The sequence below is a fragment of the Myotis davidii genome, unplaced genomic scaffold (genome assembly GCF_000327345.1).
Source record: "Myotis davidii unplaced genomic scaffold, ASM32734v1 scaffold395, whole genome shotgun sequence".
Taxonomy (NCBI): domain Eukaryota; kingdom Metazoa; phylum Chordata; class Mammalia; order Chiroptera; family Vespertilionidae; genus Myotis; species Myotis davidii.
The window spans coordinates 5,077,491-5,093,488 of record NW_006287904.1 but is presented as its reverse complement, the minus strand read 5'-3'; the positions used below and the strand labels follow the sequence as shown (position 1 = coordinate 5,093,488).

Sequence of the window (15,998 nt, the reverse complement as noted above, 5' to 3'; positions counted from 1 at the left end):
TGCCCATCCCCGCCAGCATACCTGAGGACCGAAAGTATGAGGAAGCCTTCCTTTTAGGATCTCTGTGGACTAAAGACCCAGTTAGGTGACAGGGAGTTGTGGGCTCTTCTCTGGCAGGTACCCTAAGTTTGCTCCTTGCATTCAGGAGTCAAATACAAGCTCTTGCTGTCTGCATTTAAAAAATAAGACTGAATACCACATGATCTCACTCATTTGTGGAATATAGAGAACAACATAGACTGATGAACAGGGACAGATCCAAAGACAGAGAAACAGCGATCAGACTATGAATCTCCAGAGGGAAAGTAGGGGAGGGAGGTGGGAAGGGGGAGAGATCAACCAAAGGACTTGTATGCATGCATATAAGCCAAACCAATGGACACGGACAACGGGGATGAGAGCATGGGGGAGGGGCGGGGGGCGCGAGGAGGTTGGGAGTTAATGGGAAATGAGGACACATTTGTAATACCTTAACCAATAAAGAAATTAAAAAAAAAAAAGAAGACTGAATTTCTGTTTTAAAATGAACATTTAGTGTCTGTATGGTAATCTCCATTGTAAATGCTCCATTGCCCCCTGTTGGTAAGAACTTAAAAATCTCAATTTTCTATCATAATAAAAATTAAAATAAATTTAGATATTCAAATATGCATTATACAGAAATACCCTTCTTTTTTTGCTTGTGTATTTTCCTCTTGTCCTCATTTTATATGAAAATTGCATTTGTTAAAATATGTCAGTAATGGCTTCTGAAACAATTTTTATAAATTTTACAAATGAACACTGATCTGACTTTTTTCTCCTTTGTTATATAAGGTTTTCTCTTTATATATATGTATATGTATTTATTTACTTTTTATTAATTTCAGAGAGGAAGGGAGAGGGAGAGAGAGATAAAAACATCAGTGAAGAGAGAGAATCATCGATTAGCTGCCTCCTGCATGCTCTACACTGGGGATTGAGCCTGCCACCCGGGCACGTGCCCTGATGGGAATCGAACAGTGACCTCCACACTCAACCATCGAGCATTACCGGCCGGGCTCTCTTATTATATTTTTAAAAGGAAATCAGTGTTTTCCTCTGACATAATTTATTTCAGGGCATATGCAAATTACAGCCCATCTGTCTTATTTATGCAACTGTGGCCAAGCAGGTTTTTAAAAAATGACCATATCTCTTTCTTCCAGTCCTTTCAGCCCAGCGCTGGCGGACTACTGGATGCCCGTGGACCTGTACATTGGGGGGAAAGAGCACGCCGTCATGCACTTGTTCTATGCGAGATTCTTCAGTCATTTCTGCCACGATCAAAAAATGGTCAAGCACAGGTGAGCAGTGAGGCCGCTTTGCAAAAGAATTCAGCACCATGAACAGCAACTTAAAGCAGGCGTCCGTACTGAAGCCAGTAAATGTCTCAGAAGAATTCTGTTTTTCGAGTCTATTTTAGTGTTCAAGGTCAGCCTGAACCATTGGAGGTGCATTTCTGTTGCTTAATTGTTGTAGGAGGTGGTACCGCATGTTCCCATCAAATCTTGCCTTCAGCCCTCCTCTGTCTGACGGAGTTAAGCAATTGAGATTTTTTACCTGAGAGGCAGAGAAGGGCGGTTTATGATGTTTCACTACAGCTTTTTGTCGCTTCTCATGTTCGGTCGTATTTATCTTCTGGCCCCTCGGTGCAAGCTCTGTTTCCAAGCTGGACTGAATCCTACCTCACTATGTCACTCTGACAAAAATATATAACGGATTAAAGGCTAGGGGATCACATTGTAAATCCATTGATAAAGTCTCTTCCTGTTGGCCTGTGATCAAGTCCCTAGGATGTTCAGAAAGATGTGCGTGTGCTTTTTCCCATGAAGCATATCATATATATTACATGTATTTAATGTACTACACAACTTAAAGCATACAGTGAAGTGCCATGCACCCCCTTCTCAGTTTAAGAAACAATGTGAGAGGTTCCTTGGTGTCCCCGGGGTGCCCTCTCCAATCTGAACATCCCTCTTTCTCCACCACCACCCCTCGCCCAGCAAACCCCTGCCCTGAATCTTGAATTATTCACTCTCTTACTTTTCTTTATAAATATATCACCCCTGTGTGTGTGTGTGTGTGTGTGTGTGTGTGTGTGTGTTTCAACAATATGCACTGTTTAGTTTTCTGTGTTTGAGTAGGATCTTATTTCAGGTGTTCTGTCTGGCTTTACTTGCTCAACACTCCTGGGTTCATCCACGCTGCTGCACAGAGTTGTAGCGTTCCTCTCTCACACTGTGGTGTCTAGTACAGGGAATGGATTCTAACGCAGGACTCAGTGTATGTGCCCAAACCCCCACGTGTCAGCGGTTCTCTGGGGTGTGTCCCTAAGAGTAGAGCTGCCGATTGTGGGGTTCGCACATGTTCTGCTTGACTCAGGAGCACCATGTTGGTTACATAAACCCGCCCTCTCACAGCAGAGGTGAGGGCTCCTGTTGCTCTCTCTCTGTCTTCATCATGACAACAGCTTTACATTTTGAAAAGCTGGTGGTTGTAGAATGGATTGCTCTGTGAGTTAGATTTGCGTTAGCAACGCTGCTGACTTACTGAAGTTTGGCATGTTTTTAATGTTTATGGTCCTCTGTGTTTCCTCTTACACTGGATCCTTGACTGTGTCCTTTGCTCGTATTTCTTTTTTAATATACTTTTATTGATTTCAGAGAGGAAGGGAGAGAGAGATAGAAACATCAACGAGTGAGAATCATCGATCGCTGCCTCCTGCACGCCCCCTACTGGGGATTGAGCCTGCAAACCGGGCATGTGCCCTGATCAGATGGAACTGTGACCTCCTGTTCATAGGTCGATGCGCAACCACTGAGCCACGCTGGCCCGGCTGCCCATATTTCTTCTGGGGCGTGTTCTATTGTTTGTAGGAATTCTTTTTTTAAAAAAGTATATTTATTGATTTCAGAGAGGAAGGGAGAAGGAGAGAGAGAGAGAGAGAGAGAAATATCCATGATGAGAGAGAATCATTGATCAGCTGCCTCCTGCACGCCCCCCACTGGGAATCAAGCCCACAATCCAGGCATGTGCCTTTGGCCGGAATCGAACCTGGGACCCTTCAGTCCACAGGCTGATGCTCTATCCACTGAGCCAAGCCAGCTAGGGCGTTTGTAGAAATTCTTGAGTTATTCTGGATGCTAATGCTTTTTCAGCTGTAGGAATTGCAAGTATTTTTTCCCAGTCCTTAGCTTGCCTTATTTTTATGTCTTTTGATGAACAAAAACTCATAATTGAATGTAGTAAATTTTAATAACCTTTCATTGCTTTTAGTGTCTCAGTAGCATCCATTTCCCCCCGATCGGTAGAGTCCTCTCCCTCATAAATCAAGTTTTCATATATATGCAAGGGCCTATTATAGGATCTTGATTCCTCCCATTGGTTTATTTGTTTTTTATGTGCTTGTTATTTACTGGATTTGTTTTAATTTTATAAGTCTTAATATTCAGTAAAGGAAGTCCTCCTACTTTATTATTCTTCTCTGGGAGTATCTTAGCCGTGATTGGACCTTTGTTCTTCCGTGTATATTTCAGATTCAGCTTCTCAGATCCACAGAAGTATCTATGGGAATGTGGTTGGAACTGCTATATCTTTTCTCACTCTTCCTTCTTGCATCTCTGATCCTAACATCTGAAGTCATGTCCCTTTTTTTCAAATCACATGCTTTAGAATAGCTCTCGTGTTCTTTAGTGAAGGTCCAACTATGAGTTCTCTTTTGTGAGTTTGCCAGCTCAATGACCATGTTTTACATGTTTCATTTGTCCTTTTTTTAATGCACCATCTTTTAGAATATTTTTAAATTTTTTATTTATTGATTTGAGAGAGAGAGAGAGAGAGAGAGAGAGACCAACTTGTTTTTCCACGTATTTATGCATTCATTGGTTGATTCTTGTATGTGCTCTGACCAGGGATCGAGCCTGCAACCTTGGCATATTGGGACAACACTCTAACCAACTGAGCTATCTGGCCAGGGCCTTTAGTCTGTTTTTTAATTGCAAAGAAAAGTAGGAAAATGTCTGATTATCTCCCCAGCCAGATAACCCTGACTAACAATAGAAAGTAATTATACATGTCTAAGATTAAAATATTTTAGCTACACAGAAAGAGAACATTGAAATGTCCTCCCTGCACCCCACCCTGCACACTTCTCCTCAACTTGCTAACAGTGTTTTGATTTCTTCCCCCCCAGAATTTTGCATAGCTCTGTGTTCCTATTGATATACGCATTTTGACATGTTCCATATATTATTTGTATATCTTTTGCTTTTTTTCGATTCAATAATATAACTTAGTGATCTTTCCATGTCGGCACATAAAAATCTTCTGCTCTACCCTAGCTGGTTTGGCTCAGTGGATAGAACGTCGGCCTGCGGACCAAAGGGTCCTGGGTTCAATTCCAGTCAAGGGCACGTACCTTGGTTGCTGGATCCTCCCTGGCCCTGACCCTCATCGGGGCTTGTGCAGGAGGCAACCAATCGATGTGTTCCTTTCACATCGATGTTTCTCTCTGTCTTTCCCTCTCTCTTCCACTCTCTCTAAAAAGCAATGGAAAAATATCCTCAGATGAGGATTAAATATATATATTCTGTTCTTTTTAACTTATTCGTAGTGTCCCACCCTAAGGATATGCCATAATTTATTTGAGCAGTCATCTATGTGTTCAGTTGCTGTTACAAAAAAATTAAAAAGTCTGATGACTCTGACCGATACCCTTGGCAGGTGTTTGGAATCCTGTCTGCAGGTTCAAGTCCTAACACTGGGGAGTGCTGGGTCAAAGGATTTGTGTTTTCACATTTTTGAAAGCTAAAAAATGTTACTTTTAAAACCTCCGTGATGCAGACAACAGTCAGTTTCATTAACAAGCAGCGCATGGAGAGCTCAGACCTGCTCCCTCGGTCTGTGCATGCCCCACACGGATGGGAAATCTACTGTACAGAAAACTAATTCAGGACAAATTAAATACATAAAATAATTTTCTTCTCATTAGACCCAGAGAGCTTTGCGAGTAAAAATAAACTGATCCGTGTCAGGAACGAAACACGTTGACAGCTTTAATCCGCGGGTAATAAGTGAGTTCACGTGTTTATCCCGGCGGTGGTAGGGTTTATGATTCTGCCTTGCCTTTCTGATTCCTTCTCTGTGGAAACCTCTGTACCTCGCCGGATAAAGATCACCCCTGAGGATGGCCATGGGATCCTGCTTCTGTCACCAGTGGATGGTGTGCACTCTTGGAGACTATTCGTTTTCAGGGTGGGGGACTTTTGTTCTGCCAAGAGCCATTTGAATATTTATCACATCATTCGAGAGCCATACAAAATTATCAACTTAAAAACTGCCTGTTAGGCTCAGTCCCTGGCCCTGGGCGTGGTGCATGCGGGAGGCAAGCAATCGATGTATCTCTCTCACATCGATGTTTTTCTCTCTGTCTCTCCCCATCCCTTCCCCTCTCTCTAAAAATCAATTTGAAAATCTCGGTTGAGGATTAACAAAAACAAAACAAAACAAACAATTAGCCTGCTATATTGGGTCAAACATTTAATTAACTCACCCCTAGAGCCTTGGCAGGGCCAGACGGAATGATTCCACAGGCCTTATACAGCCTGCGGGTCGGATGTTCCCCACCCCTGGTTTAAATCAATCGAGTTGAACCCCTTGACATAAACAGATACAAGTGTATGTTCTTCAAAGGACGGGCTCTCCTTGGGGTCGGGAGAATCGGATGAAGGTCAAGTACGAAGGCCCGGTGCAGCAGGGGAAGCACTCCTGTCCCACGCGGGTCTAGACACAAAGGCTGTACGTGACTTCTGGCTCCTCGCGGCAGGGCACGCTGCTCCAGCTTCCGAGCAGCCCTTTGTGGCACTAACTGAATCAGTGACTCATTCGATGGCTACCTGTCTTAAGGTGTAGGACAGGGCCTGGCTGCTTTCATGACTTCTTCTCCGTGGGTTAAAACTATATTTGAGGCCGGGATGGTGTGGCTAAGTGGTTGAGCGTCGACCCGGGAACCAGGAGGTCACAGTTCGCTGCTCCCCTGTTAGCAGCCTCTGCTGACCCCGGGAGCTCAGCAGGCCCGGTCCGTGGGGGCTCTCTCCTGCTCCTCTGACCACACCAGAGCCGGCTCCTGGAGAAGGGAGGGGAGGGAATAGAAGAGAAGCTTCGCTTGGGTCTCCCTGTATTAGCGAGGTCTCCCTGTGCGCTATTGGCTGGCTGCTAGGAAACAGAAATGGTGATGTTTTGAGAATGAGCCATGGCTTCAAGCTTCAAAACTGGCTAATGCTGTGGACATAATGGTCCAAGGCGGAGGTGAATTCAGTCTGGAAAGTCCAAGCTGGAAATGTTTTCAGAGATCCATGGCTTCCTGTTTTCTTTCTCCAAGATCTCCAGGCTAGCCACCAGACCTGGTCCCAAGGGTGGGCAGCAGGCCCTCTAGGGCTTTCTAAGTAGGTCAGTGCACTCCACAGTGACTGCTTAGGGCCCTCATGAGCCCTGGGATCCTCTTAGCCACATCTTGCTTAGCATATTCCTTGCATACAATGATTTGCATAAGGGTGTTCAAAAGAGCCTATCAATCTATGCTCTGAATTCCTTGTTTTTCTATTAATTAGCAACTCCCTCCGTCCCTTTCCTTCCTTCTCTCCTTCTCTCCTCCCTCCCTTCCTTTCTTAGTGGGATAAGGGGGCCTTCAATGACCAGCAGGTACAGCTGTAATTTCTGAGTTAGTGCAGTCCAGACGGTCGAGGAAGCACGAAGATGCACCATTCTGCATGCCCACAGCTGAGCTGCAGTGCAAGCAACGCAGCCCACCCCCAGCGGTGGTGTGAAAGGAGCAAGGAGGAAGCCCGCTCAGAGCAAGGAGCACAGATGTGTATTCATGAAATGAAGCCATGGAGGGCTGTCCTCAAGGCAGCGGCCCTGCATGCTGCCCCCATTCTGGATGGTCCCCAGTCAAAGGGGTTTGTTGATGGTGTAGAGTCGCAGGCTTTTTGCTTTCTTTTAAACACCCTCCCCTACCCCCCGCCCCCCATCCATAGTCACTGTGATGAATGAGTGAATGAACGCACAAAGAAATGGGAAGTGCCTTACGCCAGCTGTGCATCTTGATAATGAACTTGGCAGTGTGGTGTGATCTCTACTACAGCAGGACTGTTCCAGGTCCAGCAGGGCCCTTGACGTCCCCTTGACCCTCACCCCCGGGCACCGTGCCCCTCGCATCTCACCTGGTGCCCTCCTGAAGGTGTCATGTGTTATTTATGAGCACGTCTCGGGCGCCCGTTTTACTGTGAGCTTTCTGATTAATTGCAGAGTGCTCTGCACCCAGCTGTTGTTCAGATGTGTGTTGAATAAATAAGCGTGAGTCCTCATTTAGAGCTAAACTGCACATGGGGGTGGATGTGGCTGGCTTCAGCCAAGAGAATGAGAACCAGATACCCACAGGCCTGTGGAGCCCCCCTGGGGCCCTGGAAGAATCAGGGTGGGGATCACGGGAATGAGCTGTTCAGGAGCTGGGGAGCACCTTCCCCACTGAAATTCCTTGCCAACACTCAGGGTTCTCTCCCACTCTCATTCCCTTGTTCCTGCTGCTCCTCCTTGGAGCTTGAAGTGGACAGCTTGAAATCTATTGGTGCACCTCTCCCTGCAAAAGTCCCCCCACCTCCCCACCCCCAGCTCTCAGGGTGCTTGGGCAGTGGTTTGGTCCAGGGGGAGCCAAGGGCTGGCTCCTTGAGGGCGGGGGGCTTTGCCCACCAGGACATCCCCAGGACCTGGCTCAGCACCAGACACATAGGAGGCACCCAGTAGACACCTATTGGATAAAAATCATAAACTCACATGGTGCCTCTGCTTTCTGAGAAGGTGGTGCTAAGAAGAATTCGACGCTCAGTCTGAGGCAGCCGGGGAGAGCTGCCAGGATCTGGGATGTCTGGGAAGTGGGGGGTCAGGGCCCCTGGGCAGTCCCGCCATCCCTGCTCCTGGCAATGCTGCCAGGACGGCTGGGGGAGGAGGGCCTGGCGAGCCTAAGCTACCGGCTGTGTCCCGTGTTTCAGAAATTAAGATCGACTCCTGCAAGGAGCAGGCCTTGACTCTGCCCTGCTCTCTGAGTCCCGCCTGCCAGTTCTGGGGACAGCCTCCAGGGTGGACACTCCTGAGATACCACACTCCAAAAGGTTCGGAAACAGGCGGAAATAAGCGATGGTGTCAGCAGCCAGGCTGGTGGTGCCCCTGGAAGGTGGTTGGTCACATTCTGGTCATTGACCTGGATGCTGGTTACACCAGTGTGTGTGTTTATGTTGTGAAAATTCATCAAGTTTGACCCCTAGGGTTTCTATGCTTTTCAGTATGTGTGCTGAACTGCATGTAAAAGATTATTTTGCCCTAGCCAGTTTGGCTCAGTGGACAGAGCGTTGGCCTGTGGATTGAAGAGTTTCGGGTTCAATTCCAGTCAAGAGGACATAGTTGCAGGCTTAATCCCTGGTCCCAGTCAGGGCACTAGCTGGAGGCAACCCATTGATGTGTCTCTCACATCGATGTTTCTCTCGCTCTCTGTATCTCCCCCTCCCTTCCACTCTCTTTAAAAGTCAGTGGAAAAATATCCTCTGGTGAGGATTAACACCCCCTCCTCATCTCTCCCCAACCCCCTCCTCCCCCAAAAAAGGTTTACGTTTCTGAGGCCTGAGGAGTGCAGCATCAGGCCGCCCGCAGGAGTAAGGCTCACATGCTGGCAGGTTGCAATTCCGCTCGTTCCCGGAAGGTGGCGGCGTTGCGCCACTCGATAAACTGCAAGAACAGAACGGGGTTCCGTTCATCGCCTTCCCTTCTTGAGGATTAAATGCTACTGATTTTATCTTTGGGAATTTAGATTGTTCCCTCCCAAATTCCACCCCAAGACATCTTTTTAAAATCTCTCTCAAGAGTGACCAAAGCCATGGACTCGCAGTGAGAACTAGCGCAGGAGCACTGGAGCCTGAGGCAGCAGCAAGCGCATCCGCCGCACCGGGCAGGGCGGGCAGGAAAGTTACACGCATCCTCCCGCACCAGCACTGCTGCGGGGAAGTTATGCTCTGTTTCTACGCGTCAGGCAGCAGCATGTACACACGTACACTGATCATAACAAGGTTTTAAATACGCAGGCCAGGGGTCCTTTTTGTCTAGCTGACCCTCATCTCGTTACTGCTCAGCCTCTTTGATCTACCCCCCTGCCTCCCCCAAATCCCTTTGAACCACCTCTGTCCTCGCAGCCACAGGGGCTGCGCAGTGTGCGACCCGGGGCCTGTCCAGAGGCCTTGTCAGGAGCGGACCTTCTCTGCATCAGAGCATCAGAGGCTGTGGGCCACGTGAGAGACTGTGACATGAGCACAGCCAGCCCCCCGCCTACTTCACTAGAGCGGAGTTTGTGGTCGGCGCCGCCTCTGAAATGACTGGGTTTCTTGAACCTCGACATCAAAGCCACTTTGTGTAGGTGAACTCGAAGCCCCAGGTTTGCATGTGGAGAGGGAGGGCGGGCTGCCGGCGACGTGCGTGGGATCACCACTGAGCCTCCCGTGTCCTCATGGATGTGAAACATGGACCCGGGGAGCAGCCATGTCTCCACAGGTCATTCGTGGAGTTAGAGTAGCTCTTGCTCACGTGCCTCAAAGCTGAATCAGGTGGACTCCTCAGAATAAACATTTTATATCTGAAATGAAGTCTTCAGTGTGAGGGTCAACCTCAACTTGTCCTCTTTAGAGAAAAAGTTTGTATTTTACTCTTCAGCCAGTAAGGGTGTGACTAAAACTCTTTTTTTTTTTTTATAAGAAAAAGAGCCGAAACCGGTTTGGCTCAGTGGATAGAGCGTCGGCCTGCGGACTGAAAGGTCCCAGGTTTGATTCCGGTCGAGAGCATGTACCTTGGTTGCGGGCACATCCCCAGTAGGAGGTGTGCAGGAGGCAGCTGATCGATGGTTCTAACTCTCTATCTCTCTCCCTTCCTCTCTGTAAAAAAATCAATAAAATATATTTTAAAAAAAATAAAAAGAAAACACAGGCAATATAAATAAATTATAACCCATCTATATTGTAGAACACAAGATAGGTGTTTAAATATGAGCTAGATGCCCTCCCCGGTTGCTTAGTGGTTAGAGCATCAGCCAGTGGACTGCAGGGTCCCAGGTTCGAGTCCTAGTTAAGGGCACGTGCCTCAGTTGCAGGCTTGATTCCCTGCCCAGGTCAGGGCTCATGCGGGAGGTGATATATCTCTCTCACATCTCTTTCTCTCTCTCTCTCCCCGCTTCCCTACCACTCTCGCTAAAAAAAAAAAAAAAAAATCCTCTGGGGAGGATTAACAAAAATAAATAACATAAAAAATGATACAGATCTATATGGACTGCTGTGGAAAAAAGGACATTTTAAACGAAATGCCACAAAGTAATGTGCACTATGACCGCAACGATTTAAATCCACCCAGAAGTCTCTACAACCATATATGTGTATATACAGGTTTGCATGGAAAAGGTTTTGGAAAAAGTCTCCAGACTTTTCCAGGATATTCACCAAACTATTAAGAATAACTGCCTCCTCAGAGGGGAGTAGGCCTGGGGCGGGGGGGGGAGGGGCGTTCGATGAACAGAAAGGATGTGTTCGTGTATAATTTGTATGAGTTAACAATGTCTAACGCAGGCCCTGAATGTAAGGTTAAGGGGAAGGTAACTGTGCGAACAGTCCGCATGAACCTCCGTGTCCTCCTGGCCCTTCCGTGTGGTCCTGGAAACCTTACGAGTGTTTTTAGGCAATCATTCCATTTCATCTCCCCAACGGCCCTTTGAGGCAGATTGCTACTGCCTCCCTTTACGATAAGTGCTGATGCTGAGAACGAGGCCATTGCCTTGGCTCGTAGAATTCCTTGAGAAGCAGAATGGAGGCTCAAATCCAGGCCTTCCAAAAGAAGTTAGTACCTGCTGGTTTGACTTAATGTTTTTACCGCTTATTTATTTATGTTAATTGTCTTTTTGATTATTTATTTATTTATGTATTTTGAGAGAGAGAGAGGGAGAGGAAGGAAAAGGAGAGAGGAAAAAAGAACATGGACTTGTTTCACTTCTTTGCGCTCTCACAGTTGCTTCTTGTATGTGCCCTGACTGGAGATGGTACCCGCAACCTTGGCATATTGGGACGACGCTATAACCAACTGAGCTCCGCGGCCAGGGCTCTTGCCACTAATTTCTAAGAAGCCATTTATTCAAGTGGGTTTACACGCGGCAGTGCTCAGCCCACCTGTCTTCAGAGAGGGCAGTCCTCTCTCTCCAACTGCTGTTCTCTGGCTGCTTTGAATACCTGGCCCACCAGTCTTCTTCTCCTGCTCTTTTCCCAGAGAGCCTTTCCATAAGCTGCTGGCCCAAGGCCTGATCAAGGGGCAGACCTTCCGCCTTCCATCTGGTCAGTATCTACGGAGAGAGGAAGTCGATCTCACAGGTAAGAAAGGCCCAGCTGGGCCCATCCTGGTGGGTGCAGTGGACCGAGGCCAGGCCTGAGAGCCACTGACAAAGGCCATGGCTGGGTGCGAAGCAGGGGCGGGGCCTGTGGCCTCCTGGTCTCAGCCTCAGCCGGCTCTGGGCCCGCCCTCTGCAGGCGGCCAGGCCCCATCCAACCCAGCCTGTTAGCTACTGGCGGGTGTTCATCCGCGTGTAACATGGAGCCAGTCGGGCGTCGCCTCCTGTCCCAGTTCGTGTTTGACAGCCCCTGTCAGGGACAGCTCCCAGCCAGGAGACTAGGGTCCCCCCGCGTTTCTGCCACGTGGTCTTGAGGCGCATTGGAGAAGCTGGGGGCCACCTCTCTACTTGCTCCCGCAGCCCCCGCAGCCACCCGTCCAGGTCCAGCGCTGCCTGGTGGATGCCCTCCCTCATTCCCTGGACAGACCTCCCCGCTCTCCTGAGCCTCTCCCTCCACCCTGTGCTTCACTCTTCCTCACAGAGAGCGCCTCCCACCGGCTTGTTCGGTGGCGTGATGAGCACATGTCCTATGCACCCGGCACACGAAGTAAACGACATGTTCAAAAATGCGGAAGGGGGTGACACGGAGGCAGCTGTGAGGAGCCCCCGGCACTGTGGCCCTGAAATTCTTTAGCAAACCAGAGCATAAGGGGTGAGACTAGCTGAAGCCAACACCCCTTAAATGGTCGGCAGCCTCCCACGCCAAGCAGTAGAGGAGTTACCTAATCAAAGCCGTCATATGTCCGGTTAGCAGTGGTCACCATGGGAGAAAAAGGAGCCGGAGAAGCAGAAGTTGGCAGTGTTTCTCCGACATGGACCAGGGCCACATAAATCCAGCTCTGAGGGAAGCGGTCAGGGCACAAAGGCACCAGCCGAGGGCGTGAGCGAGGCCTGACAGCCAGCCACGTACCAGACGAGGCACCTCAGGGGCACATCTGCCAAGAGGACCATTTTAACTCCTCAGCTTCCCTGCCCAGAAAGATGCCTTTTTCCTGATTCTCCTGGTCCGCACAGCAGGGCTGTATATGCGAGCACAGCCCGGAGCAGCGGTGGGGCCCTGGGGGGCAGTGGTTCCCTGAGCCTCAGCACAGCCTGCACCCAACAGCTCCCTCTGCTCCGAGCCCAGTGTTGTGAACATCTTTCCCTTCTCATGGAGACTTGTCCCCGGGAGCGAAACCGAGGGTCAGCAGGGTAGGCCTCCATCCATTTAGCGTGTGTTCCTCTGCTGAAGTGTGGACTTGGCTTTTAGGCACATGTTTCGGTCCCTTGGGCGTTTGACGGTTTTAGCACAAGGATGTGGGGGCATCACCCCAGCGCAGCTGCAGGAAATACCAGCAGCCCCACCTCGTGGGGGACGTCCCCAGGCGGCTCCTCTCTGCTCCCTCTCCTCCAGCCCCCGGTTCCTCTTCCTGCTTCTCTCTGTCCTGTTTTCCAGGCTTGGATTCTGCTCGCCCCTAGCTTCCGTTTGCAGAGCGACCTTGGGGAGCTACCGTGCCAGGTCTTGCCCCATCTCTCTAGGTTTTTATGGCTGCGGTGCCCAACGCCATCCAAGCAGATCTGCTGTCTCCTAGTTCCAGGTCCTGAGAAAGAGGCTGAGCCTGGTCAGATGTCCTTCCTGGCCCCGGCCTCCTCCAAACATGGCCATTTCAGGCCTCCTCTGTCAGCGCCCCCTGGGCCACTGCGTGTAGGTGGGAAGGAGACACTTGCAAGGACAGGGCGTGGCTCTGGCAGCATCGAGGGACCACATTCCTGTGAGCCCAGTGAGTTAGCTCCGTGGCCTTGACAGAGTGAGATCATTGGTGACTAAGACCTGGACTAAAGGCCAGTGACCGAGACCCAGGGCGCCGTGCTGCTCTGAGGCCTCGCTGGTCAGCCGCCAGCTCCCATAGGAAACCCCGGATCCACAAAGAAAACAGCCATGCGTATGAGTCCTCCTTGTCCTTCCTCATTTCCTCTTTCGGCACATACTTTTATTAAAAGAGAGATTGCTTTGTCTTATTTTGTGGTTGAGGAAAGATTATATTCATGAAGGAAGATTTGTGGTGGGAGGTGAGCCTCATTCACGTAAAAACATCTTTTGTCATGTGACGCGGATGGAGCGAGAGGGGCTTGTTCAGTGAATTAGCGGCGTTCCCGTGGGCAGTTGTAACTGCTCACCCACTGTTTTCTTACTGAATGTATTTTCATAGAATCAGTTCAGAGGTGCACACGCCGTACCTCCGTATTATTTTGGCATCTAGGTTCTGTCCCTGTTCATGCAAAAACAAAGGAGACGCTGGAGGTGACGTGGGAGAAGATGAGCAAGTCCAAGCACAATGGGGTGGACCCCGAGGAGGTGGTGCAGCAGTACGGCATCGACACGGTCCGCCTCTACCTCCTCTTCGCCGCCCCCCCAGAGAAGGATATCTTGTGGGACGTCAAGAGTAAGCCGCCTGCCTCTTCCTGCTCGGCCCCCTTTGTCATCAGCCTGTATGCAGAAGGCATTCGGGGACGCCGCTGTCCTGGCTGAAGGCAGTGGGAGAGGGGTCTAGAGATGGGCTCCGTGAAGCGAGTGGCCGTCTGTCCGCATCAGCCAGGGTGGTGCCCCTGGGAGCCCAGTGTCTCAGGTGCATGAGCCTCCGAATCACCTGGGAGCTCGTTGGCATCACAGGCTTCCCGTCCTCACCCCTGCTGCCACAGCCCCAGGGCGGGCCCAGGAGCCTGCCTCCAACAAGCCTGTGGACCCAGGTTCCACGAGGATCCACCTTGAGAACGTGTCCTTGGAGCCAGACTGGCCTCCATGCTGCCCCTGGGCCCCTGGTCTGCCCGGACAGGGTTTTTTTAGAAGTGCCATCACCCTCACCAGTCCAGAAACCCCGCCTGGGCCTGGGCCTGGGCCTGGACCTGGGCCTGCTGTTACGTGACCTCTTCGGTCGCCACAGCCTCCAGAGCCCCCTCGGGGAAGTCTCTCTAGAAGCCATTTATATCTGCAACAGCATGAAGGAAACTAATCTTGGATTTATTATATTGTTATATGTACACATCACATACTTAGAAATAGCATAAGTGTCTTTAATACACACATTACATATTTAACATGGGTAGTATGTGGCATGCATATTACATACTTACAAGTAATATGTATGATAAATATGTAAAATAATCTGGGTGTCCTGGATCCCTATCCAGCGGCCATTCACGCTTCCTCGGTGATCTGCTTATGCATGTGATGGGAAGATGCACACAGATGCCTGGATCACCCCCTGGTTTGCCACCTCATGTCTAGTGAGCAGGGTGGCCGGAGGAGTCGTCACAGGCGCCGGTCCTGGGCCTGCAGCCTGAGAACCCGGGATTAGGAAGTGCAGACCTGGGGGTGATCCCCCCCTCCCCCGCCGCAGGCAGCCTCCAGGCAGCTGCTCCTAGCGAGCCTTCCTCAAGGTCTGTGTGCATCAGGCTTAGGAGCGCCTAGTGCAGTGGCCCAGGAGGAAAGACCGGCCTGGCCTTCATCTGGCTGACCCTTGATCCAGGGCGACAGGATGAGGCGCTCAGCTTCTGGAAATCAGATCAGCACCCAGATTGGATGAGCAAGGTTGACATAGGCAGTCCACACGTCTGGCAAGGACACGTGGTGTGCAAACAGCTCGTGCTGTACGCGGTTGGCTCCCAGCGGTCTGCAGACCACCACCCTGAGTGTTACCTGCCCCGGTGAGATGGGGACTGTGTCCCCAGGCTCCCTGTTGTGCCACAGACACTTCATCAGGCAGTGTGCAGTACGCACATTCTGGCCGAGCTTCTGAGCTCCGAGGTCAGGGACAGTCAGGGGCAGCACTTTAAGCAGCCTTGCCACCTGGTGCTCAGAGCGTCTGGGTCGCTGAAATCTGATGGAATCACCCTGGTCTGAGTTCCCAGACAGTGGCGGCCAGGGAGGACCATCCACCTGCCCGTGGATCCATCCATGGGGCACAGCCAGGTGTGTCTTCAGTTCACAGGTGCTTTTCAAGGCTCAGGAGTAACCCAGTCATTCCCATGTGTCTCTCTTTCTCGCTCATCTACCGACACCATCGCAGCCGATGCGCTGCCCGGCGTGCTCAGATGGCAGCAGCGGCTGTGGTCCTTGGCAACCCGCTTCATCGAGGCCAGGGCTTCCGGGGAGGTTCCCAGGCCCCAGCGGCTGAGCAGTGAGGAGAGAGCCGAGGCCCGCAAGCTCTGGGCGTTCAAGAACACAATCATCTCTCAGGTCAGAGACTTTGCGGGGACACTGGGCGACTCTGTAAGGGGCACTCGAGGTTTGTGTGGCTACCGTCCTCCTCATTGTAGTGGCCCCACTGGCCTGAGTAATCCATCTACTGCTTTGATATTTTGCCAAGGCGGAGCCAAAGTGCAGCCATTCTTGTGGAGAGACTTGCTCTCCGGAGATGGCCCGGATCTCAGGGAGCTGCCCGCTCTCCATGTGTCCATACCTAACATGTGCGGGCAGAGCCCAGCTCTAACACCTTAGAGCAATAGAAGCAGAATTTGAGAGGTGAAGGCATGAAGG

The 15,998-nt window shown here is 50.3% G+C and overlaps 1 protein-coding gene across 1 annotated transcript in view; it reads left to right on the top strand.

The window, feature by feature from the left end:
- LARS2 (leucyl-tRNA synthetase 2) overlaps nt 1-15,998 on the top strand; it is a 102,510-nt gene that overhangs the window by 77,029 nt on the left and 9,483 nt on the right. Inside the window, exons 14-17 of the mRNA XM_015561289.1 lie at nt 1,188-1,325; nt 11,365-11,465; nt 13,723-13,905; nt 15,529-15,698. Coding sequence (XP_015416775.1) covers nt 1,188-1,325; nt 11,365-11,465; nt 13,723-13,905; nt 15,529-15,698 — 592 coding nt within the window. The remainder of the gene's footprint in view (nt 1-1,187; nt 1,326-11,364; nt 11,466-13,722; nt 13,906-15,528; nt 15,699-15,998) is intronic.